Source organism: Ceratosolen solmsi, unplaced genomic scaffold (genome assembly GCF_000503995.2).
Source record: "Ceratosolen solmsi marchali unplaced genomic scaffold, CerSol_1.0 scaffold7, whole genome shotgun sequence".
NCBI classification, from domain to species: domain Eukaryota; kingdom Metazoa; phylum Arthropoda; class Insecta; order Hymenoptera; family Agaonidae; genus Ceratosolen; species Ceratosolen solmsi.
Window position 1 is genome coordinate 5,380,267 of NW_011948413.1, and position 25,482 is coordinate 5,405,748.

The window sequence follows — 25,482 nt, forward strand, 5'->3', positions numbered from 1 at the left end:
CGAACTAGATGTTCATATTTACTTTTCAATTCAAAATTCAAAACATTTTACTGAAATCTACCCTCCACGGTGTTCTGGAAACAATTTAAAATAAAAATTAAAAAAGAAAAAAAAGAAAAGAGAAAGCACGAATGCCCGCAGCGTTTGACTACAATATAAAATTAATTTTTTGTATTATTTTGTACTTTTCTACGAATTTTTGTTGCCTCGCGGTTATTTCGCTTTGTCTGGAAATATATTCCATGAAAACGACAACGAATATCGTGCCTCGGCACTCTTCATTATCGTTATAGTCGTTATCGCGTGACGTTATTGAAATCCTTAATAGGGAAAAAGTCAATAACACAGTTAAATGACATGCTTTTAAAATAAATCATACACATTTTGTTTTAAACATTAACCGTGAAATCAAAAGAATTAACGATCCTTTAATCTACAAACCATCTTTTGTACGACCAATGGTGCTGCGAGAAACGCATTTGTTGTCGTAACACATTTTTTAAACTTAAGCAAAAAAAAAAAAAAAAAAAAAAAAAAGACCTACGAAAAAATATAATGCTAAATATTGTTTTATCTTTTGTACGTTTACTAAATTTAATACTGACTGAAACAATAATATATTTCTATAAATTAAAAGTAATAGTATTTTTATAAGGATTAAATGATGTACGCAAGCTTACAATAGCCTGTCTCATTTTAAAAGCAAGCCGTTCAACCTACAGAATCTCTCGGTTCCAACGCGACGCTTCATCGGAGCGTCGATCGCCAATTACAGGAAAGAAGACAATACCAGTCTCGTCTGGTAATTATTCCCTCCTTGTTCTTTTAGGGCGCTGCCCGAGAGTGCTGACAACCTCCTCACCGCCCCGCGTCTTTTTACCGATCTGTACCTGACTTTGTGCGGTCAATTGCAGCGAGACCGCGTGCGTGTTGAGCTTCTCCGCGAGCAGCAAATCTTTCAGGCCCTTCATTTTTTGGCTGTAAAGTGTTATCCGCGGACTCTCGCTCTCATCGGAGTCCAGCTCCAGATCGATCTCGCTTAAGCCATCGTCAAGGCTATCCTGCGAAGTCGAAGGTGTCGAAATGCCGCAGACAGAAGACGTCGACATCGGCAACTCTAGCATCGTGCCGTCTGCCGGAGCGACGAAGGGCTCACCGTCCCCCTGTAGCAGATAATCCCTGTTCAGGATTTTTTCCCCGCAGGCTGCTGCCAGTGCTTGGATACCCGGGTGCATAGGCTCCGGATTCTCAGGTACTTTCGACTCGAGACTCTTTATGAGTTCGCGTGTTGTGCTGCATCTCTCCTGATCAACAAAGTACTCGATTAGTCTTGCTATTTTATTTATATGCTACATTTTCTTTACGTAGGTCTAATTGGGCGTGATTACTGTTCAATGCTTCGATTATCAAGTGATATTCCATACAGTGATAACGACATAGTTTTATTATTATTAGTACAGACCAATGGCAATAGATCAATTTCATTAAATATGTAAATTTTATAATTGCTGGACTTATAAAATTATAAATATTAAATAAATATTTGCTATAAATATTTATGCTAGCGATCTAATAATTGTGCTTGTTCGAAAAATAATAGTAAGAATTTATTTTATGTATTTTTTATCTAAATCATTAAGAATTAAAATATAAGTTATAATAATTACTGTATTCCACTTTAAGAGAAAATTAAAAAATCATAAGTGGTAAAAAACATAATCAAATTTTAAAATTATTTTAATTAGCTTTATTTCCAAGCTTTTTTAATTTTTAAAGGATAAACTAATAGCATATTCATATAAAAAATTCATTAATAATTTATTTAATGTCTTGTTTCATCAATATATATTATTTTTAAAGGTTTAGCAGTTTTTTTTATCTAAACTATTTTCAGGATGTAATTTGCACTGAATAACTAAAAAAAAAAAATAATCAAAAATCCGTTTAATAATTGGCATTGTCTAATACATACATATACATATATATATATATATATATATATATATATATATATATATATATATATATCGATTATTCAATAAATTCAATTAACTTGCATTATAAATTCTTTCAATTTGCTTTTCAATTATTACCTAAAGCACAAATATCACTATAATTGTTAAAATTGTAATTTGAGACCTTTGTTTTGTAATAATTGTTGTTGTTGTTATTGTTGTTATTCAAAGTTTCATCAGAACTTCCTTCTAAAAGTTTAGCTTCATCTTCATAGCAATCGATCACAACTTGAGCACGTATATTTGCATCAAATTTTGAAATAGTATTAACAAGTGGTCTCGCCCAGCCAATGTGCAAAACTGGTGTGTTGGCCCCTTCTTCCCACTGACAAATGCCATCGTAAAATCGTAATAAGTAAGCAAAGCAGCGAGGTTGCCGCAATAAATGTTCATCTGCCCTCACTGTATGTGGTATGAGTTCATTCGCTATTTCAAGTAGCTCTTTGTAAATTTCTCCATCATCTCTTGAATAGTCATACCTGTTGGCGAATTTATAAACAAAAATTGTGTAATTTCTAAACAGTTGTAAAATAAAATTACTATAATATGTTTTGTACATGATTATTAATGCTAATCGCGATTTTTCTTTTCGGCAATAGAACAATTGTATATTAACGAGGCACTTACTCTTATGGGCGCTTGTAAAGGCAAAAAGAAATGACATTTCCATTAAGACAATTTAATAAATATATGTTTGTTATGACGACTTATTACTAATTTATTATCAACTTTCACCGTTGCCAAGTTAGACGAAAGTAGCCATTAAGAACAAAAATTTATAATTTGATACAAATAATGACATTTCAGCTTAAAAGATAATTAACTTATTAGACGACTTACTTTCTTAAAGCGTCAGCAGCATCAGCCCACGAAGCAAGAGCATTTGCATGCAAACCATGTCGATAAAGATATCCTCCTTGGTATGTGTAAGGATAAACATGGGCATTTTCATAATATTTTCTTGCTGATTGAACAGCTTCCTATAAGTAAACGACGATTAGATGTTAGCTGGACCTTGTGGTCTCCTAATAATATAATTCATACCTGAAAGAGATTAATCGCTGGAGGTCGTCCTGGAGTAGGTGCAGCTTCTTCTAACTCTCCAAGATTACCAAGGGCCATAGGATACTTTGTTAAGTGTCCTAGATCATAAAGTAACCAAAGTAATTCTTGTTGTAGCAGAGCAACTTCAATAGCATCCGCAGTTGCACTAAAACTAGGATTTATAGCAGAAACTATTGTTGCTACTTCCATCGCTCGATTACATACGACTGCTTGACCATTAACATATAACCACGATCTTGACGCTATTCCAGGGTCAACAGGCTGTCCACGTTTATCTTCATTACCTTTACCTACATATAACATTAATGTTAATTTTTTTTTTTTTTTACGTGCTGGTACATATTAATAAACTAAAATAAAACGAATTAATAATATCAAAATTTCAACAACAATTCAACCAGCAGTGAATGCAAGCAATGAAAATGTGAAAAAGACTCGATAAAATTTATTTAATAAAATCATCGACTATTTAATAATAACTTGATTATAAAATTCACTATTGCGCTAGTTGAATCTGACGTTGAATTTAATTATTTAGCTACTTATTTGTCATATACATGCACACTTTTCTTAATGTACGTAAATTTAAAAAAGATTTTTCTACCATGCCAAGTTACTTCTGCCGTTTCTTCGCCGTTTTCTCCAAAAACGACCCAAGCATGATCTTCAGACATTGCAAGATGCACATCGTTAAAGCCTAAGACCTGACATCCAGCAACAACCGCAAAAGCCACTCCAAAGCAATCCAATTTGTTAGATGTCAAGTAACTATATAAGCTTTGTAAATGTGCACGATCTTTATAGTAACTTCTCGTTAGTGAATTCCAAATAACATCTGATACGCGTTTTACCAATTCTCTCGTTGCATATTTAGTATTATATACTGAAAGATCAACGGCACTTTTAATAATCGAATTAAACTTTGTATACATAGCTTCGGTCATATGGTACTCCACAGGTGGAAGTTTTGGTTCGTCATAAGCAGCTGCTTCGTCTAATCCAAAATTTCGATTGCACGTTAAAGAATTTTCTATAGCTCCAACAAGAATCGAAAGCAGGGCTAGATCGGGTTCAGCGCTATTTTCCAGTTGATTTTGGAAGATTTGTACAATGGAAGAAATACTTTGGATGGGAAAAACTCCCTTATCCTCCTCAAGAAAGCCAACCATAATGTTGGATTAGGTCAGACAAGCAGAGATAAATTTGCACCCTCCAGTGTGTTCTACAAAAATAAAATGTATATTAAGTCTTTTTGTTCTATTCTTCTCTCAAGTACATTATATTTATATTTTGCACAATAAATTATTATTAAAATGTTATAAATCGCTAAATAAGATGATATTTATTTTATTCCCTATTCAATGCCATTATTAAAATAGGTTAACAATCTGAAAATTGAACTTAATAAAACTATAAAGTCTAATGTGCTTCTATTAAATTTACAATAATTAATACGCTCAAATTGTAGAATATTATCTAGCAGATGTCGTACAAGAAATATACAAATACAGTTAAATAGCATCAAAACTTTAATAATATTAAGGAAAAAATTATCTACATAAATTCTCATAATATACCGATATTTTATTATTTTGAAATTGGTATTTTATACGCTTATTTAGGATTATTCAATTAAGTCATTATATTCTTATACGATCAAAAATTTCAATAGGGTCAATACACATAAATAAACGAAAGTCTTATAACATAATATACTTGAAAATGGAAATGATCTGTTAATTTTATTGGAAACTTCAACTTAAAGAATGTTTGACAATTGTAATTGGAGGTAATAGAATTAGTTGAAACTTTTTATTAAACTCTCTTAACGAGCAGTATTAAAAATTAAATTATAATACATAATTTTAGGTATTTATACGTTGGGTCAGATTGTAACCAAGATATTTTTGCATTAAATATTGCATTAAATGCAATAACATTATACTACAAACAAAAAAACATTAATCGATTCCTTTAATACAATGTCAATGTATTAAACTTGCACTCAAAGTAAATTTTATAATACGCGCTTACGGTTTGTTTATAGAAAATTGTATAAAATTTACTTTGCATATCTACAGTAAATTAAAATAAATATTCATAATATTCTCTATTAATTTGTACGAGTATTTTTGTTTTTTATCGCTCTCTCAAACATCGCTTATTTTACGTGCTATAAAAGTTAATTAAACAAATATATACAAATGCACCGCTGCTTTCAATTAATAAATAATTACCGGGAAGTGGATGACATTAAAAAGAATGAACGTCTCACAGAAAAACAGCGCGGTAAGGGCGTTGAAGCTTGAATCCTTCTCGACTTTTCGAAAAGGCAAACCGCCAAGTAACTATAGTTATGTACGCGCGCGAAGGGCCGCCGCTGCCGACGACAAAATACACGTATAAGAGTCATGATAAAGAGAGCAAGTGAGCGAAAGAGAAAGAGAGGTGGATTGCGTGCGCGCGCGCGCGAGCACAAGAGAGAGAGAGAGAGAGAGAGAGAGAGAGAGAAAGAGAGAAAGAGAGAGTGCTCGCGAGTGTACGTAAGAGCGCGAGAAATTGAGAAGGCAGAGGGGTAGGGACAGCGATCAGAGGTAGTTCCAAAGAGTGAGTGAGTGAGTGAGTGAGTGAGTGAGTGAGTGAGTGAGAGAGAGAGAGAGAGAGAGTGAGAGAGAGAAAAGATAACGAGATACGTCGAGAATATTATTTCGGCATTAAAAAAGCAGAGCAGCGGAAAGTTACCTTGGCCTCGCACTCTACCAACGCGTTCCCTCTCCCTCTTTTTCTCATTTTCGCGCCGCTGAAGGTCGTCGCGGCCGATCTTCACATCGTTCGGCTTAATGCCTCGCACGAGATATTTCTACGCCGGCCTCGCGGGGCCTTTTCTCTTTTCCCGTGTCTCAATCTCACTCCCTCCCGCCCTTCATCGTTCAACCACTCGCTCGCTCGCTCCCTCTCTTTATCTCTCACTATCTCTTACTCGCGGCCGCAGTCACAGGGCTAACTTGTCCGGGACTTACTCGGATGCGCCTTTACTCTCGGCCTAGTCCAGCAGCAGCCCAAGGAGCAGCTCGTCGGGCATCTCCAGGGCCACTCTTGCTGCACGTCGCGCTTAGCGAGGACATTCGAGAACAATAGCTCGAACCGAGAATCTTCCTTTGTACCACTCCTCACCCCGTCCCGATGCTGCTGCGTACCGCACAGTTTATACTTTGTATCACAATATGCATGCATACACTCTCTCGGTACCCGTCGCTCGGCGGCTCGCAGCGCGCCACTATATCATATAATGTATATGACTGCGCGCGATGCGATCCCACTCTCTTTTTTACTACGTTCTATCCGCGGCCGCCGTCCTTCTCTCTCTCTCTCCCATTTGACCGGTGCGCGCGTACACGAACGGAGGCAGAGGCTCGGCCAATGGGAGTAGAAGCAGAAGCGGGCGGCCGAGTGTACCTACGGTGCGGATGGCGCATGGACACAGCTAAACGGGTCGAGCGCGTGTCAATCGGTGAGGCTCGTACGTATGTGTTCGACTTGATGATCAACGCGACATCAGCGCCAGGTTTAACGGCGGCGCCACGTAGTTGCCCGATCTCTCTCGGCAGCCATCTGCCAAATGGCAACGGCGGTGGTGGTAGTGGTAGTGGCGGCGGCAGCGGCGGTGGCGGCGGCGGCGGCGGCAGCAGTAGCAGCAGCAGCAGCAACAACAGCAGCAACAACAGCAGCAACAGCGGTGGCACTCACACCAGCGAGTTTCCTAAGGATTCCCGCGAGCGCTTATTAGCGTTGCGCGCGTTTATCTACGGAGGTCCAAGCCCCGGCCATGGGAGAGCCTCCTTTTCCCCTACTAGTTAAAACGCGCCGACAAGCGGTCGGTCGCCTAGAATAAGCTCGCCGACCTGCGCACACCTGGATGAAATTTCGCGTACGCGCGCTACGCTCAACGGAGGTGCCATCTACCCCGGAGGGCTTCACCTTTCGCGGCGCTCCGTCGCATTCCCCTCTCGCGTACCTAAGCGTAGCTCCCCACTAATCTTGTGTACCGCAACCTGGGCAATGGACTAAGAGACGCGGGGCAGGGGGAGGAGGAGGTGGCGGTGGGTGGTGGCGGCGGCGGCGGCAGGAGGAGGCAGGAGTCCGTCTCTGCATGTATGCGTGCGCGCGTGGCGAAGAAATGCGCGCGATGCCCCTCGCACGCTTTTGTCTCAAGGGACAAGGTTGTATTGTCGTCCTCCTCAGTTATGGCATTTGGAAAAGGCGCGATGGCATAGTCAGTCACCAGAGAAGCCATTATTGCTGCTAAAAAAAAAAAAAAAAAAAAAAAAAAAAAGGAAGGAACCATGTGTCAGAAACAGCTGGTCCGACGGCAGCCAACCTTAGTAGCATTGGCTTTTCCTTCTCTTCTTTTCTTTCTCATTGTTATTTTTCCGTTTTCCATTCCTCCCTTTTATTCATTTATCGTTGAGCGAAGCCTATAAATAATACATTAACCGCGCTCATTACGGATTTGTGCCCACTTTATTTTTAAATAATACACGCAACGTAATATTATCGTTATCGATTGCCGCTACCGCTAAATTCTCCGAAGCGCTTCCGAAAAGCATTAAATATTTAAGGACATGGACGTTTGGTGCTGCCCGACTCGACGAATAAGACGACATGAAATTTAATCGTCAATTTGGATAAAAAAATTCAAAAACTCATAAATAATTGAATAAAAATTCGTAATGTTGCGATATAAAATGTCTAAAATGCGGAGCGATTTACCCGTACGACTAATTAATGTCATTATTAATCGACTTAGCGATTATTTAAACGACCCATTAATTAATAATTTGACATACCGGTCGATTTAATTACGATTAAAAACAGTAAAGCCTAATAATATTGTGTGGGTGCTCGTGGGTGTGCGTGTATTGAGCTAAATTAAGGAGAATCACAAGGATTTGGAATTATTGTTATACATAATTATACATAAATAGTTGTAATGCTTGGCAGAGTAAAATATGTTAAACGATGGCTGACTGACTACTTGTTGGGCAGCTATTCCATTTTATTCTCTCTGATGTGACGTGCGCATCCACTATAATTTTACTACGATCCAATAATCCGTCATTTTTATTTTCATCTTAATTAATCGAATTATATTTATAATTATATTACGAACTGGAAGCGCGCTGGAGCTTAAATTTTACTCGCTCTTTGTTTCGTGTACGGCTGCTTTCCCTTTATGCGCGGCACTGCCACTACGTTGTTGTACATTCGCCAAGTACTATATATTAAAACAAGCATTTCATCTTGAATTATTCGATTTAAATACATTTAAAATACTATTAGCGAACCATGGATTTTGGATGAAAAGCTTTTGATAATGGCACAACTACGGGCGCACTGTAATGGAATTTTCTTGAATTGTTCGAATCAATATTTTATAAAATGGAGTAATCCAATGCATTTAAGGACGCGATGGAAGAGTTGGCAAAAGAAGAAACGATCAGTGTAAAAGGGTCATGCGCAAGAAAATGTTTCGCAGAGCGATGGGCAGATTTTTCGCGAGACTGGGAGTAGCGCGATGCAGCTGCCCATGTATACGTATACGCTCGGTAGCACGTGTGTTTTGTCTCTTTCTTTTCTTTTTTGTTTTGTTTTGCCCCCCCCCGGCCCCACCCCACCCCCCACCCCCCACCCCCCACGGCCCTTTTTAAAGAAAGTAGGTAACACGTATACTGGATGACGGCGTCCTTCTTTGTGTCGGCATTTCTAGAATCTGTACGACGGGGACAGCGACGACCTTAATGGATTGTTTTTTCTGGACTTTTTGATAGAGAGGGAGAGCGAAGACGAAAGCTGGCACTGGTCGCGACAACTGGCTTTTTTGTTTGTTTGCATTTATGAGAGTAGATTATTGATTTACGTTATAAGACCAAGCCAAAGAGGGACAAAGAGAGACAGAGCGAGAGAGAGAGAGAGAGAGAGAGAGAATGAGAGCGCGAGCGTCGAGAGGTGACGAGACGAGACGAGACGAGACGAGACGAGACGAGACGACACACGCACGCACGCACGCACGCACGCACGCACGCACGCGCGCACGTACGTACAGTCAAAGAAAGAACAGATGTCGGATGAGTGACCAAGAGATGAGAGAGAGAGAATGAGAGTAAACTTCCTGCTATACATGATATTGCGTTCGATTGTTTTTGGAGTGGGAGTAATGCTTATATACCTAGAACAAAGTCCCGGGAAAATCCGCTGAAAAGCTAAAGTATTCATAGGGCAGCATAAATGTATTTCGTCTCTTTGGATTTAGTTATAAGCGAGAGGTGTACATTAAAAATATACAAAATTAACTTCAAGTTCAAGTCGAAACAATTTTATTATTTGCCTTAAAATTATTCAATTCATTAATTAAATCACAATCTTATATCTAAAATATTAATCTTTACTTTTAAAGATTATTTATAATAAAAATACAAATTTGAGAGTATCGAGGTAAATTTTTTTTCATGATACTTCATAATCCAATTGTTAAATATATGAAATGTACGAATAGAGGGTAGGAGAATCACATGGAAAATTGATGTCCTTGCTATATAATGGCTTATGAAAATACACTTAAAGAGCCGTTCATCAAGTAAAACTACTGGAGGCAGTGCATATACTGCATACGAAAGAATCCTGTAGTAAATTTATGCTACAGTAAATGCATTTTAATCACAAAGAAAGACAAAAGTTGCTCCAGATAAAACCTCGAGCTACAATCCTTGCATTATGGATTTAGACTGTCTCGTTTTCATAAATTATTTTAATACGATATGTCGTTTTATAAACATATATATATATACATATATATATAATATACACATATATAATACACACGCGCACGCGCACACACGCGCACGCACGCACGCGCGCACACACACACACACACACACACACACACACACATATTATTATAAGTGAATTTTTATAAGGTGCAAGTATTTACTCCGCTATCCATCTACTTCAATTCTACATTTTTCAATATATTTTTAAAGGCATTTTGCAAATAAGGTTAACCCCCCAACCCCCTACCCACAAACACAATGCTTTACTTTTATTAATATAAATCATTCCGTTTTATCTTCCTTTGCGAGGAATAACTTTTCACTGACCTATACCTAAATTACGATAAATTTTATAAAAATGTCATTACAGTTAATTCATAAGCCATTGTAAATGAAATATAATTAACTATAATATTTTAATGTACTATATGAATAGCCGTGAGGCATAAATGAATACACCAAAGTCCAACATCATCGGATCAATCATGTACTTTTACAAGCGAATTTTCTTTATGCAATCTTGATTATCTATTATACACTCTTCGTCATCGGCTGACAAAAATTCTTAATTATTTTGCGTTCTTTGGTCAATAACTCGAATGCGATTGTCGAAAAATTGTATAAATAAATACATCAAGCCTCAATTTAATATCTGCCGTTGAAAATAATCCTTAAGAGGAATAAAAACTATATGTTCGTTAATTTTGACGTATCATTTTTCTTTTTCTTCCTTTCGTTTTTTAACCGAAATACCAAAACCTAAAAATGGATAATTATATACGAGGCAATGAAATGCCGATAATAATTAAATACAGTAAATACTATAAGAGTTAAATAAATTTATTATATTATTGCAATTGACGTTTGTAAATTGACAAGTTATACCGTTTCATTTAGATAATTAAGATAAAAATAAATTAAGCTCCGATGAAATGGTAAAACATGGAAATAAAATGTGATAAATTTATCAGTGGGATACTGTTTATGGATATCTAGTTTTATATTGTGTTATATTGTTGAATGTTATTACGCTGTCGCATATTAATAAATGTACTTTTGATTCGTGTATATAATACATTTGATTTGATGCTATTGCGTAATAGCAATAAATGAGTTTAGATTCCTAGTAATTTATTATAGATTTCGTAACATAATTTATCTAATCAGAAATCGTTGCAATTTTTTTTTTTTTTTTTTTTTCATACAAAAAGCCGAAATAATTAAACAATTTTGAAGAATTATATATATATATATATATATATATATATAAAGCATCTAGCTATTGTAGTGAATTAATTTAGTGAAAGCATATATAATACGCGTTGGCTTATATTTAAAGAAAGATAATTTTTGGTGCATATTTTTTTGGTAAAATCCAAACTTGTACCGATACCAAATAAAGAAATGTTAATCATAAAGTTATGTAAGCTTTTTTTTCTTTTACTTTAATACACCTTCAAATCATATAATCAACCATCATTTTTTCCTTCTTTCATAATAGGGAAAATCAAAAATTGTTGTTTAAATTGATCGGCGCTATGTTTAGCAAATAGCAATGCGTTCGCACTGCGCAGGCACTCGGGGAACAATTTTTGTATTTCTTGAAGCTTTAAGAAATATCAATATGGCGTAATTGGCAGAAGGAACACATTGTATTTCAGTTCCGGCTAAACGATCGTTTAGCTGCTCGAACAAATAAAGTAAAGTAAAGTAAATAAAAAGCTTATGTTTGAACGATATCTCATTCATTTCAAGTTTTCGTAAATTCATAGTAACATTAATAATAGGAATTGAGAAAGACATGAAAGTTACGATAAACAGTAAGTTCGTTTATATATTATTCTCTAAATATTTTATTTACCTTATTTTCTTAATTTCTTAATCATTAAAGATAATGAAGCCGATTTTTTTTTGTTTGTTTTTTAATTTCGATTAAGGACGATGCCTAAAAATTAGGATATTATTAGCATTTATGTTAGTATAACATTTCGTTTTTTCGGTATTATAATTTTTTGGTTATGTTTTGATTTTCGTAATCGTTCGCCGACTGTCTGTCCATTATCATTCTAAATTAGTTCGAATGAAAGTATATTATTGACGCTCATTGTTAACTGTTTTGCGTAAATGTAATTTAAACTTTTATTTGTAGCATCTTAAACGTCATAAAGGTACGATAGTAATTTTAAGGTTAGATTGGCTGCTTCATAAGAAATGGAGCCACCAAGCAAGGCGTGCACTTACATTAGTGATTAATAACTAAATGCCACTGCGTTTACATGGCATATTCTTCACGAGGCGCGCACAAAATAATTGATTCGACAATTCGTTCAGAGTAAAAGTGACGGAACTATGAAATTGAAAAAGAAAGTCGCCAATCCCCGTCCAATTTTACCGATAATAAATAACGGAATAAGTGGGCGATTGTAATCTTCATAAAATCGTTATCGCTGAAACATCAACGCCTGTAATTGTCAAATTGAGAGACGGTTTATAATAAAAATTCTCCTTATCATAAAAACGGTCGTTAGCTTGGTTGGTTAAGTAAATGTCGTGCCCTGGTAACCCTTAGGTTGGAGAGGCGTCGCCACCTGGCGTTGGGTTGCGAACGACGACAACTGCGGCATTTGCCGGATGCCGTTCGACGCCAGTTGCCCTGACTGCAAAATACCCGGCGATGACTGCCCGTTAGGTATGAGCTGTATTTTATTATACTTTTGTCTTCGTCGATATAATGTGAGTAACGCGGCGAGTAAAACAGATGGGCAAGATATTGAGAACACCGCGCATAAGTCGCGTTCGAAGCTTATCGATTGAACGGCTAATGAGTAAAATTTTCATATGTGACGATTAATCGCTCGATTATTTAGTTTGATTGACCACGTTGGTTTCAGTTAATTTTAATTCTCATGCGATTTGTAATTTATGTATTTTGTTTGATAATTTCTTTGCGCGGTAGTCCTTAATTTTATTGACGTGAGTGTACGATCGACGCGACGATGCAGAAATTTCAATTTTTCAAGTTTCATTACGATACGATTCACTTTCGCTCGCTAGCCTTTCATTTTTATAATTTTAACTAACGAGCTTTAAGTAAATGCACGGATTCTACATAATCAAGCTCGTTCCAATCTGTCTAATTAATATGCACGATACCAGGGCTAAATATCGTTTTTTTTTAACTTTCATTCGACTTGTACAGTGGAACGATCGTGATTACTTGGCTCGTAAATGCTTAATGCACTAATGAAACGTATGTATTTTTAATTTCTATGATATTAAGTGCTACATTAAAAAGACGCAGTATTAATTAATAGTATCTGAATGAAAATCAGTTAATCTCATAGGAAAGCCCAACGAGACTTGATTATATTCACTTAATTAAACACAATCAATGTATTTAGGTAACATCCTTCCTATAATATGTAAGACTATATGAAATATTTTACAATTTCATACAGTTTTCACGAAGCGTACATTAGTTTTCTTTGATTCTGCGATACTTATGCACGCAAATGATCAATATATTGTTTAATATTACCGTGCGTATATATTTAAATTCTTAATTTTAGTGCTTGCAGCATTCAATTAGGTTGAACATATATTTTTCTACAAGCATTTGTATCTATTATTTTTACAATATACAAATTTCGATTATAATCTCCAGTCTCATTATGTAATGTAAAATAATGTTGAGAAATTAATAAAATTGCTTACACACACATGCACGTACGCACGAACGCACGCGCGGGAAGAACAAAAAAAAATATATATATATATATAGATATATATATATATATATATATATATATATATATATATATATATGTAAATGCGTACATATTAAAAGACAATTGAAATTTATTACGAAACATAATTGGATTTAAAAAATTTTATTTAATTTTAAGTTATTAAAACGATTTTTTTCTCTTTTTTTTCTTTAAATACAATAATTGAGAAATTTCAGAAGTTTTTGTATTACGTACATTACTTTCAATACCGCGTGATTCTGTAAAAATTGCCAACAGTATGAATTTTATTTTTATTGTTTTTAATCGAGTCATATATGTTGCTTACATTCACTTACAATATTATTAAAGCATACAACAGAATAGATAGATTCTATTAATATTTACTAATTCTTTACTTATTTTACAATATTTTATGATATAGTGATACAATTACGAATGCGATTATCAATAATTAACTTATTATTCAAAAATTATATTGATGTAAAATCCATAAGTTATAACTCTGTAGAGTATTAAAAAAATAAACAATTAAAAAGAAGAGACTAAAGTTTTTTAGGTTCAGTATAATATCTATTTTAATATTTTTCACATACTTAAATTATGCTGTACATAGTTCAAGGTAATTAAATAATCGACATTTATTTATGAAGAGAGAAAAATCATTACCGCATTTCTCGTCTATTTATTTGACACAAATGACGAAATAATTATATTTATTCGCAAGCCTATATTTAAGTTTGGTTTTTATTATTATTGTTATTGTTGTTATTATTATTATTATTATTATTATTATTATTATTATTAATATTAATAATTCGGTTTTAACCATGTCTGAGATCTGAAATTCTCGTTAAGCATAATTTTCGTAGGTGGGTTTGTATAATTAATTATACAAAAGTCATTTCCCACGAAGATAAAAAAAAAAAAAACTTCCTCCTTACAAACTTCCCATTGATTAGTGAGTTTATATAATGTTGATAAAGTATGCGAAACGAGTTGCGGAATGTGCGATGAAGCGTGCGCGGTAGGGATTCCGCTTTTCTCAAGGTACCGCAGTCGCGTTAAAAAAGCTTTAGATTACGGGCAAACCGATGCAAATTAAAAGGCTTCGTGGACGTTTCAAATCATAGAGGGCAAGCAAGGATAGGCGGGATAAATGAAGGGCGGGAAATTCGCGACCCCTCGGGAGAGGTCCTCGTCAAAAATCAAAATCAGTTGTTGAAAAGAGTTGGCGCTTGCGAGGCGGGCGGGCCGGAAAGTATTGGGAAAAGCGAAATAGCCGAAGCAGGCTCCGCATCTGCGCAATGAACGCTACGGATGTGCGCGATTGTTGGTGTAAAGTGAACGTATCGATCGGCGCGCGAATTGTTTTGGCCTCGGGCCACAAGCCGTGTGCCGCCGAGTCATCGAGGAAGCGCCTCGTTCGTTAGTGTTCCGGGGCGGCATCGAGTACCACGACGATCGCGACCTGGGAGAATTTAGTGAAAAAGCGAGGAGAGAGAAAAGGAAAACCACGGGGGTTGGCCTAAGCGTGAACGCACAGGGGCCTGATCGTCAACTGTTGTGTGCAGTCTGGGGCCAGTGCTCGCATTGCTTCCACATCCATTGCATCATGAAGTGGCTCAACTCCCAGCAGACGAGCCTTCTCTGCCCGATGTGCCGCCAGGAGTGGAAGTTCAAGGAGTAGCTTCAGGCCCGACCTGGCAACGCTTCCAGCCGACAGTCGGGAGCAGCACCAGGGCGCAGCGGTAAGTTCCGCGGATCGTGACCGGGATCGATCGGATGCGTACACGTGCGTGTCGTCGTGCGCGTGCGCATTGGATAAAGAAGCGCGGGCCATTCGCACGTAGGGTATCTGCTGTGATGCGTGAGCGAGCGATTTTAGTTTGTTAGTCCTGCTGGAAGAGTAAAGATTTTATGAACTTGCGATGATTTTTTGTTACTTTCACGAGGAAGGAAGAAGTTGTCGAATAACATTTGACATTTGACAATACGCTGTTGATTCGCGTATAATGTTACTCGCTGTATTCTCTTTATTTGTTCTTTGTTTTTTGTTTTTTGTTTTTTGTTTTGGTTTTATTGATTTTTGTTTTTAAATGAGAAGAACATTCGTTCAATCACTTTCTCAGGCATTTACTTAATATTCAGGAATAATCTGATTAATCTATCGAGAAGCGATTTGGTCATTTAGAATAGCTAACTCCCTTATGCTTCAATGTAATTGTTTTCCATTGTTTACAAATAATAGTGGCTTTAACGATAAAAAGTAATAAGGAACTTTTTTTATTAATAATAACTGAGCTTGTTACGAACCACATATTTAATGAACGTTCTTGCATTTAAGTTATTAGTTGTCTTATGTCAAAAATTTATATTTAAAAGAAATGAAATTGTATTTTAGCCGATTGTTTGGGTTGTTTTTCGCAAAGTTTAATTATATTATAGGAATGATGATTTTCCTATTTTTATATCGTTCTAACGATTCAGTCTAATGTAAAAAATCTAATATATAGAGCTTACCAGCTATTTATTTTTAAATTAAATTTCGAAATTTGCAATGTCTACATCGCATTAAAGTAGTAAATTTCAAAGCGTATAAATTATTATTATTATTTATAATTGTATTCATTTTTGATATTATATTTGATACTACTTGATTGGCGATTTAGTATTTAATTAAGAACATTAATAATATTGACCAATACTTCAATAGCTTTAATAGATTAACATGTTTAATCAAGTGACATTTAACTAAAGCGATTAGAAACGAATGTAGAAAAGTCTATAAAGTTGTTATTAAAATAAAAATTTTTGGTTACTTTTCTCATTTTTTCACTCATCTTTTCCATAATTATGGATCTTACGTAATCTCATAATTACACAATTGATTAATGTTATAAAATAATATATCGAGATAGATTTTTAACAACAAAGGGAAATTTTCTAATAATAAATTTCTTGTCATAAAATTACGAGTGTCTGTTTTAATTTATTTGTTTTTAAGTTATATTAAATATAAAATGAAAATGTGAAATTTCAATGTAATTAATTCCTTATCAATTATATAAATAATGTATATAATATTTGTTAATATTTATTGATAAATAATGATTAGTGCTAAATTATTTATAACTACTATTCGAATCATTTGGGGTTCATATCTCTCTCTCTCTCTCTCTCTCTCTCTCTCTCTCTCTCTCTCTCTCTCTGAGTTACGGCTACATTGAATTTACATTCTGATAGTACCCATATTATACAATTAAAATATTTGACTATTATACCTCTATTCTTATGTCAAGTATTAAAAACATATATTGACTTATCTATACAGCTTACGATAATCGCATTTATCCAAGCATCTGACATATTTATTTAACGTGTTTTATACAACCACTGCGGATGATATTACTTATAGGTTATTTACACGCTAATTCTTTAATATGAAGAAAATAATAACAGACTCATGTTTGAATTTGAAGTGTTTGAATTCATATATATATATATATATATATATATATATATATAGTGAATAATATTACTATTTTGTGTTAAAATTGCCTTTTTTACGCTTTGTAATTGATAAATATACATTTTTGGTTTTTACAATCTAGAATAGAACAGAATAGAATAGACTTTGAAGTTTGAATCTTGTTTATAAAATTAACAAATACAAAGTATTTTTTCAATTGATTTTGCATTTCTTTTAATAGCACTTGCCATTTAAAAGATTTTATTTTTATACAAATACAGTAATGCGATCAAGATTTGACTATAAAATTTGTTATTACGTAAATCACAATATTGCCTAGACAATAGATTTCATATTCTAAAAGTATAAACTTTATATAAATACACAAGTATTGGTATGACTTTAAGGAGTTAATAAGTTTTAAGTTTTGTTACGTAATTTAAATGTGCTTAAAATTGGCGTATACCTATGTAACTTTAAAATAAATACGTAAGTAGAATTTAATGTTTCTATTTAATTGAAAAATGACTAAGAATATTGACTAAAACGAAATAATGTTTTATTTGTATTTTATTATTATCAGGATAAATAGTGTCAGTTTAAAATATATTTATTTAAGAAATAATTAAGTTATTGGTGTTGCAATGAAATAAACGTTACAGTATTTCATTTTCATACGAACATAAATTAATTTTTTTAAGGCTTTAAAGTTATTACGAAGAATAATAGGCGCATCAGACAAAGTGTGTTAATATTATCCAAATTTTCAGATCGAATAATTTTAATATTAGCATTGCTGACGGAAGAGATGCTGCCGTTTACTCGCGACTTTTTTCCCCAAAAGTTTTCTAATGTGTTTATTGCTCCGTCCACAGATGTGTTTGATTCGTAATTTAATTTACCTTCCCGATACTTTGCATTCTTTTTTGCCATTACGTAATTTTGGTATTACTTTTGATATTTTGAATTATAAGATTGCTTATTAATGTGAATATTCACACCTGGATAATTATCGGAATATGAAGTTATTCGCCTTAATGTATGTTATATCTCAATAATTAAATATATATTGTATAATAACCGATCAGTATACCATATAATTCAAGAAATTTTAATGTAACGAGCATCATTAGAAATTTCTTCTTCTATTCTTTATAAAAAGCTAAGATATCTATTCCGCAATCTAGAGCTCAACTTTAGTTTTTCATTTGCAACTACTTTGGGTACATTGTAACGTGACCTATTACTAATGCACTGTAACGGATAATTTGAATTGCATGTACGAAAGAGGTACGACCACTTTCAAATTTAACTTATTAATGTATATTGGATAATTGTAAGAGCAAGAGATTGCATAACTTTTTATTTTTTTTTTTTTTTTTTTTTTTTTTTTTTTACCAATGATTACATTCACGTTGTTGATAGTGTGTACAGTTGACTAATGGGAGCATAGAAAGACAAGTGTTGCAAGAATTTTTAATTCAGCAGTTGAAAGTTTTTTCGAAAGCCAATTATTTTACAATCTTATTTTTCTCTGAATATTCGGTAAATTTATTGGAATAGTGTAAATTAAAGGAAAATAATTAATAGGGATTGCGCGGAATAATAAACGGCGTGAATAACATTTGAAAAATATCGAATATGGTTAAGTTTATTTAATGCAAATAAAATATTTTCAATATGAAGTAATATTACAACTACGTTTGCATCAGCTTAAATATCGTATATTTAGAAAAGAAATTTCCAATCAATCAAATGTTAATTATATTTTTATTACCCGAGTAATAAAATTAACCGAATTATTGTTTAATAATTAGATATTTAGATTAGATGCTTTGTTTGTGGAATTTCTGTTTTGTACTAATGAATACTTAAAATGTAATATAATTTTTTCATGTCCATGGTTAATGGAATTATAAATAAATAGCTATAAATAGAAAAGAATAAGTAAAGTTTCTTGAACGAGCAATACATTTATTGAAACACGATTGCTTATATTTTACTTTTAAAAGGATCCGGAAAGTTTGGTCCTGAAAAATTCTTTGTAAATAATGTTATTTATTGAATTTATTATTGATTTTGAAAAACTGCTATGCTTTCATGAACATGGAATGCAATTTAGAAATTCTTAGAACAGGACTTGTCAAAGTACTCGGCTGAGTGAAAATATTTATAAGTATGAATAATGACTCGCTAATAAAACCCAAAATTAATAATACAAAATTTCAGCTCGGAAGTATGCTTTCATTTGATTTCTTCGTAATATAGAAATTTGAATATCCATATTTATTCTTTCTTCAGTCTTTGTAAGATCTGTTCAGATAGCGATGTAGTGCGGCAACGCTAAATCGTCGAAGTGGCGCAGTTACAAAGAATGTCTTTGCATAGAAAGAGCTTTTTTCTTTTCTTTTTCTTTTTTTTTTTCGTTTTCAAGCGCATAGACCGAAACTCTCGTAATCACTCGTCAAAGCATAAAATAGATATTTAAGGTTTCACAGGAAGCATAACTTTTCGCATAAATTTTTTGCAGCACTCCTCCTAAGTATCGGCCATATATCTCGGGTACCCGTTTATTACAGTGCGTTGATAAAGATTTGCTGCCTCCACATTGGGAATAGAGCGAAAATGACAGCGCCGTGAAAATAAAATAAATACCTCGAGCACAGTTTGCGCAATCGGCGTGTCGTCTCGGCTATTATCTCATAATTAGGGACGCGTTTAGCCTTTGAAAATAGCTTGAGCTGTAGGATGAGAAGGCGGTGGCGGCGGAGGAGGAGGTCGGAGAATTTATTGTCTCGGAGGAACAAAGGGCGCTCGCGGCCGATAATTCCTGTGGCGGGGCAATTGTCAAAGGCGATCCAGCCAATGGTCGACGGCACGCGCACCTCGGCATTATAATGTCAATGTGTGTTTTGGAAAGGTCGCTCGTGATGTAGATAGTGGAAAAGCCTCCGGTTACTTTCAAATTAACACCTCCATGCTGCGTCCAAGGATTTTTCTTTTCTTTTCTTTTCTTTTCTTTTTTTTCTTTCTTTCGCGAAACATTATTTAACGCTTTAAGCTATTTTCCGATATTATCTCATATTTGCTCGAGCTTTTGAAAGTGCGTTAAGCTGTCGTTTACGAACGTTCGTTTTATCAGTGTTTCGAAGAATTTTTATTAAATATGAGGTTATTGTCAGCTAGACTGGACGCCGTAACATTCGTTTTTATGAACGTAAATGAGCAGATACGCATGGGACTCGATAGACAAATAACCATGCTTGTAATAATAAAATTTAATTATGTAATTCTTTAGACGCTTATTATCTAATAGCCCAATTCGTAAATATGTTACGAATATTTTATGGTTACATTCTCGGTAATTAATTAACAGGTGGAATCGTTGCTCATCTTTACCGTTTGTCTTTCATTATGTATCTATTATAAAATTCGTGAATACTTTCGGCTGAAAAATTGTCCGCAGATATTTACATTATTTACAGTACTCGTTTTTTCATCTTTTTTTCTTATAACAATCTCGATAATTAATATCATTGCACTTGGTCTACGTAATGTTTTTTTTTTTTTTTTTTTTTTTTTTTTTAACTTGGAGATGGCTATTGAAACTACTAACTCCTTCAAACTTACACCTCCATTCTTTTTGCTCTCCATTAAAATCATCCGTAATTCCTGTTCTGTTCATAGCCCGAAGCCTTTTTCATTTATCTTCACGCATTAATTACCTCCCGCGTTCCAATTTTGTCCGTTGAGCCAAATACTATCGAGTCATTATTTACAACATGAAGCGCTTTCATTAATTCTTGCCGCATTTCTCATGAGTTGACAAAAGCGCCGTACTAACTCAAGCGAAATATTCATTTGAATGGTACTCCATAAACCATAGCTTACGTTTAATCGAAGAAACTGTTCGTTGAACCGAGAAAGTTCGACATCTAAAAGTTCATTAGTTTCACTTAGTCGCATATTGGGTGATGAAGCCCCGACATAAGTATTTTGTAATATTAACTCAACATTGTCCTTCCTTCTCTCTCACGGGATTCATGTATTTCCTCTCTTCCCTTGACGCGAGCTTACGCTAGGCCAAGCTCCAGTAATGTATCTAGCGATAGCATTGGGATCGCTCGCGTGAGATGGAGAATAAAGAGAGGTGTCCCACCTCCGAAACGTAGGAGCACGTGCGAGAGAGTCGGCGAAGGCGTTCGAGCGCCCTCGATCCGCACGATTTGCGGCGCACGTACGTACATTCACTCGGTGAACTCTGCTGCGCGGCCGACGTCTGCTGAAATTGGCGGGTGAGCGCCTCGAAGGAAATGCGCAATCGGCCAATCGAGAGAAGTTGAGAGAACGAAGGAGAGAGAGAGAGTCCATACTCGCTACTCTGACTTATTGTATTTGTAATATGTTGCGCAATAATACGACATTAGATAAGATAGACAGAAAGAGGGGCGATGGAGAGGGGCGGGGGGAGGGGGAATATTTCGGTTTGTTTGTGTTTTATTGTGACCGTGAATGAAGACTCGATGCACGAGCGGAGTACTTCGTGCGTCCTAAATCTTCGACTCGAATCATCTCGTGGTAATTGCAGGATTCGTGAAAGTGTGAAACAACGAAATTCGATGCTTATCATCTATGAATGAAAAATAATTGACTTTATCGATTTTTTAACGAAATGAAACTTTTTTTGCTTGCGTCACGACCTTTACATCTACGCAAGATTTAAAAAATTAACCGAGACGTTCAGTCTAATTTATAATGAGACAATCGGTGTACGGTAAAGGTGGGGTGGCTGTTACCATAAAGAGACATAGGTTATTGTAATGCCTATGGTTGGGCAATTGAAGTGTACGATTATGCGCAAAGGATTGCCTATTCATTGTTTAACACAAAGAAACTTTAATTCATTCCTATTATCAATTATTTTAGGAGTACGCTGCATGTGTATGTGCTCTCGGTGAGCCTCGTATGTGTCGATTTTTCAAAATTTTCATGCACATAGCTGTTACTTTTTAAAATCCATGTCTTTATATTTTACGAATATATATTTTATGGGTACTTTCCGTTATAAAAGATACAATTAATGCTCAATAATATACATGCCAGGGATTGTCCAATTTAGTAGAGAATATCAATGTGAATATTAATATATATTTAAATTACATCAAATACAACTACGTACGTACAGCTTTAGTTTGCAATTTCAAGTCGCTAGATTATATGGTACTCTTTTTTCAATTTTTATAAGTATACATTGCAAACTAGTTTCTATTTATCTTTTGTGACATCTTTTTGCTACATTAAGCAGCGAATATTCAGTCTTGATTTACATCGTTGGACTCAATTACATTTGAACATATTTTCCAATAAAATTTTCTCCAGCTATAATAATTTCAAGTTCATTAATTTCATTTTCAATTACTTTTTAGTTTTTATTGTATACTTAAAAACACAATTGTCAATTGACTTTTATATTTTATTTGTAAATTGTGTTTTTAAAAATTTTATTTACTGACATAAAATGCTTGTAATGTAAAACAGAATTTTTTTATAACTTGTCAATGATTAGCAATTTGAATCACGATCTCTCCGTCTATATATATATATATATATATATATATATATATATATAAAATATATATTCATTGTGAAATTATACATTATTTCTTAGTGCAAATTACATTTACAATATATTAAGTTTAATAAAAATATATTTAATTGAGAAGATGGTTATTAAATCTATGTGCAATGTTTAGGCTTGCAAAGGATTTTACGAGAACGAATATATTTATTTAATGAGGAAGATAAATATTACATAATTATTATTCGAAAATAGCATTATTATCTTGTATATTTTATAGAAATATATTATAAATAAATGTTTTATTAATTGCAGTCGTTTTAAGTAAATTTCTGTCAAGGACAAGAAATAGTTTTATTAGAAATGTTATTATAGTTTCATTCAGTGGAATGTGATGTAAAAAATTTATTAATATCGCTATAATAATAATGTATCATCGTTTAAAATATGAATGAGTATTCGATTGCCGCCATATTTAAATATTCTATAAAAATTGTCGATTAAAAATTTATTTTTGCAAATTTTATATTTCATATTCTTATACTACAGATGTGATCGTAAATTTTTAAGTTTATATCTTTTTATTAGATCTTGTAGTATTTTGTAAAAATAATATCATGTTAAATATTAAAAAATCTTTTAATTTATCAACCCTCTCATTAATTAATTTTGATGTTAGTGATCATGCAAATTGCAATTAGAAAGTATTACTATATTTTTACAATCATTATATATATATATATATATATATATATATATATATATATATATATATATATATATATATACATATATAAATATTATAGAACATCATTTTTAATTTTTAGAAATCTTATAGCGAGAATAAAATTACTATCGTAATAATAATATTTTTCTAAATTTTATTCAATGCTTTATTTATAAAATATTATATTTTACTTTAGATAAAACAAGTAGTTATCCAAAGTAATAAGCTTGTAAATTAGAATTCGATTAATAAGGAGGCAAGTAAATCCGCACATTTGTTCTTAATACCTAAAATCGGAAGGCGAAGTCGTGAAATAGTGTTGAAATAACGTAATATGAAAATTCTTGCATCATGGACAACTTTATAAATTCGATCTAAAAGGTGATTCGTAGCTGAGGAATTATCCGAAAACACGAGCGATCTGAATCTTAACGACGGACACACGAGTCGATATTGAGCAAGAAGTTAAAAGGTTGCAATTGTAATTGCGCAAAAGCACGTCGCCTGCTAGTGAGATCGACGCTGACAGAGTCTGACGTTGACAGAGTTTAAAAGAGGCTGCGTGTCGACGAGATTTCCCCATTGTCGAGACATAAATTTTGCGCGATGCCCTATTGCAATCTGAATCGTACGAGACGGAAATCTGGAGACAGTCGTGTGAATACGATCGATCGACGGCCCAATAGTGCACACACCCGCGCACGCACGCACACACGCACGCACACTCATGTATGTGTGGGCGATACATACGATGATTTTTATATTTTCTTCGAGTGCTTCGTCAATCGACAAAGACCTTAACGTGTGACGGTCTCGATTCGTAAAATCTCTTGTGCCTCGAATACGCTATGTTTATTAAATATGAAGAGGAATTATTTCCTCTTAACGACTCTCTGGGTTTTCCAACGAATTAATTATCGTCAAAGTACTGAAAAGGCGTGCGAGCACAAATAAAAATACTCGAGCTTTGTCTGTTAAACAAGTTGCATGAGATATCGCAACGATCCTCCTGTCAAGTACTGTTCCTTTTTGTTTTATGATTTTTCAGGCACAAAAGGCCTACTGCCTGGCAGATTTATACTCCCTTTTGGGATCCTTATAAGCAACAGTTCGTTAAACCGTGTGAATTGAAATTTCTCACGGAAATTACTTTAATTTACAATTTCTTTCTGCTCTATCTTTCTTCTATATGCAATATACTAATTTGTATCTTTCTTGTGTACTATTAAATGAAATTTTTTTTTTTTTATTTTTCAATCAAATTTTCGCAATTGCAGATAATTGCGATGGCCAATTAATATATCGGCAATAATTTATACGATTCGCTCGATGCTCGAATATTTATTTGAATTTAATGTAAAGTAATGCGTACCGAATAGCGAAGGCTCAGCATATTTATTTCTATTACGTAGATAAATGCACCTGGCGAGTATTTTCAACAGGACACAATTTATTTGAACGACCGGGGGGAAAACGGACGACCGTCATTGGAGACCGATCGATCTATCTATTCTGAAATAATACCCGCTTTTCGTAATTATAATGATCAAACTAAATTTTTCAGCGCGAAGAGCCGAGGCATTCCGATAATACAGACATCCGAGTATCTCGTCGGGCCTTATACTTATTCATCCAACAGCCCCATCCTTTCGCATGCTAGACGCGCGCGCGCGCTCAAGAAACAAAAATAAGAAGACAATCAGAGGAGGAGGAGGAGGAGGAGGAGGAGGAGTAGGAAGAGAAGGCGGTGAAGGAGGAGTAAGAGGAGGAAAAGTGAGCCGAGAAAAAGTACTAGGCGTAGACGTACACGTGAATTACCGTAAAGAGTTATTCGTGGAGTAAAATGAGAGCAGAGAGAATTTGACACAAGTTTCTGATCTGGTTTTGTTTTATTTTGACGGGGCAAAAGGAAGAAAAGCTATGGACAGTCGAACGAATAAATAAAAGTTAATGTTTTGTATCATCGCAGGACTGGGATACTCTGAAAAACTTTTTAAATATTTTGCGATACCTTGTTTTCATGATATTATTAATTAGACCGAGTTCTTATAT

The 25,482-nt window shown here is 34.3% G+C and overlaps 2 protein-coding genes across 3 annotated transcripts; one reads left to right on the top strand and one right to left on the bottom strand.

Moving 5' to 3' along the window:
• Positions 1–677: 677 nt before the first annotated feature.
• Mnn1 (menin 1) lies at positions 678–6,316 on the bottom strand. Its single transcript, XM_011506081.1, has 6 exons — positions 6,101–6,316; positions 3,685–4,302; positions 3,060–3,370; positions 2,856–2,995; positions 2,140–2,494; positions 678–1,304 (listed from the first exon to the last, which is right to left on the bottom strand). The coding sequence occupies exons 2-6, from the start codon at positions 4,247–4,249 to the stop codon at positions 807–809; spliced, it is 1,869 nt and encodes a 622-aa protein (XP_011504383.1). The 5' UTR covers positions 4,250–4,302; positions 6,101–6,316; the 3' UTR covers positions 678–806.
• Positions 6,317–11,541: 5,225 nt separating this feature from the next.
• On the top strand, positions 11,542–25,150 carry lmgA (anaphase promoting complex subunit lemming A). 2 transcript variants are annotated; one of them, XR_913056.1, is made up of 4 exons: positions 11,542–11,727; positions 12,477–12,596; positions 15,228–15,404; positions 24,995–25,150. XR_913056.1 is itself a non-coding variant. In XM_011506083.1 (3 exons), the coding sequence occupies exons 1-3, from the start codon at positions 11,709–11,711 to the stop codon at positions 15,341–15,343; spliced, it is 255 nt and encodes an 84-aa protein (XP_011504385.1). In that variant the 5' UTR covers positions 11,542–11,708; the 3' UTR covers positions 15,344–15,607. The 2 variants fall into 2 exon arrangements, 1 of the variants encoding a protein (XP_011504385.1); XM_011506083.1 differs by lacking the exon at positions 24,995–25,150 and having other exon boundaries at positions 15,228–15,607.
• Positions 25,151–25,482: the final 332 nt, after the last annotated feature.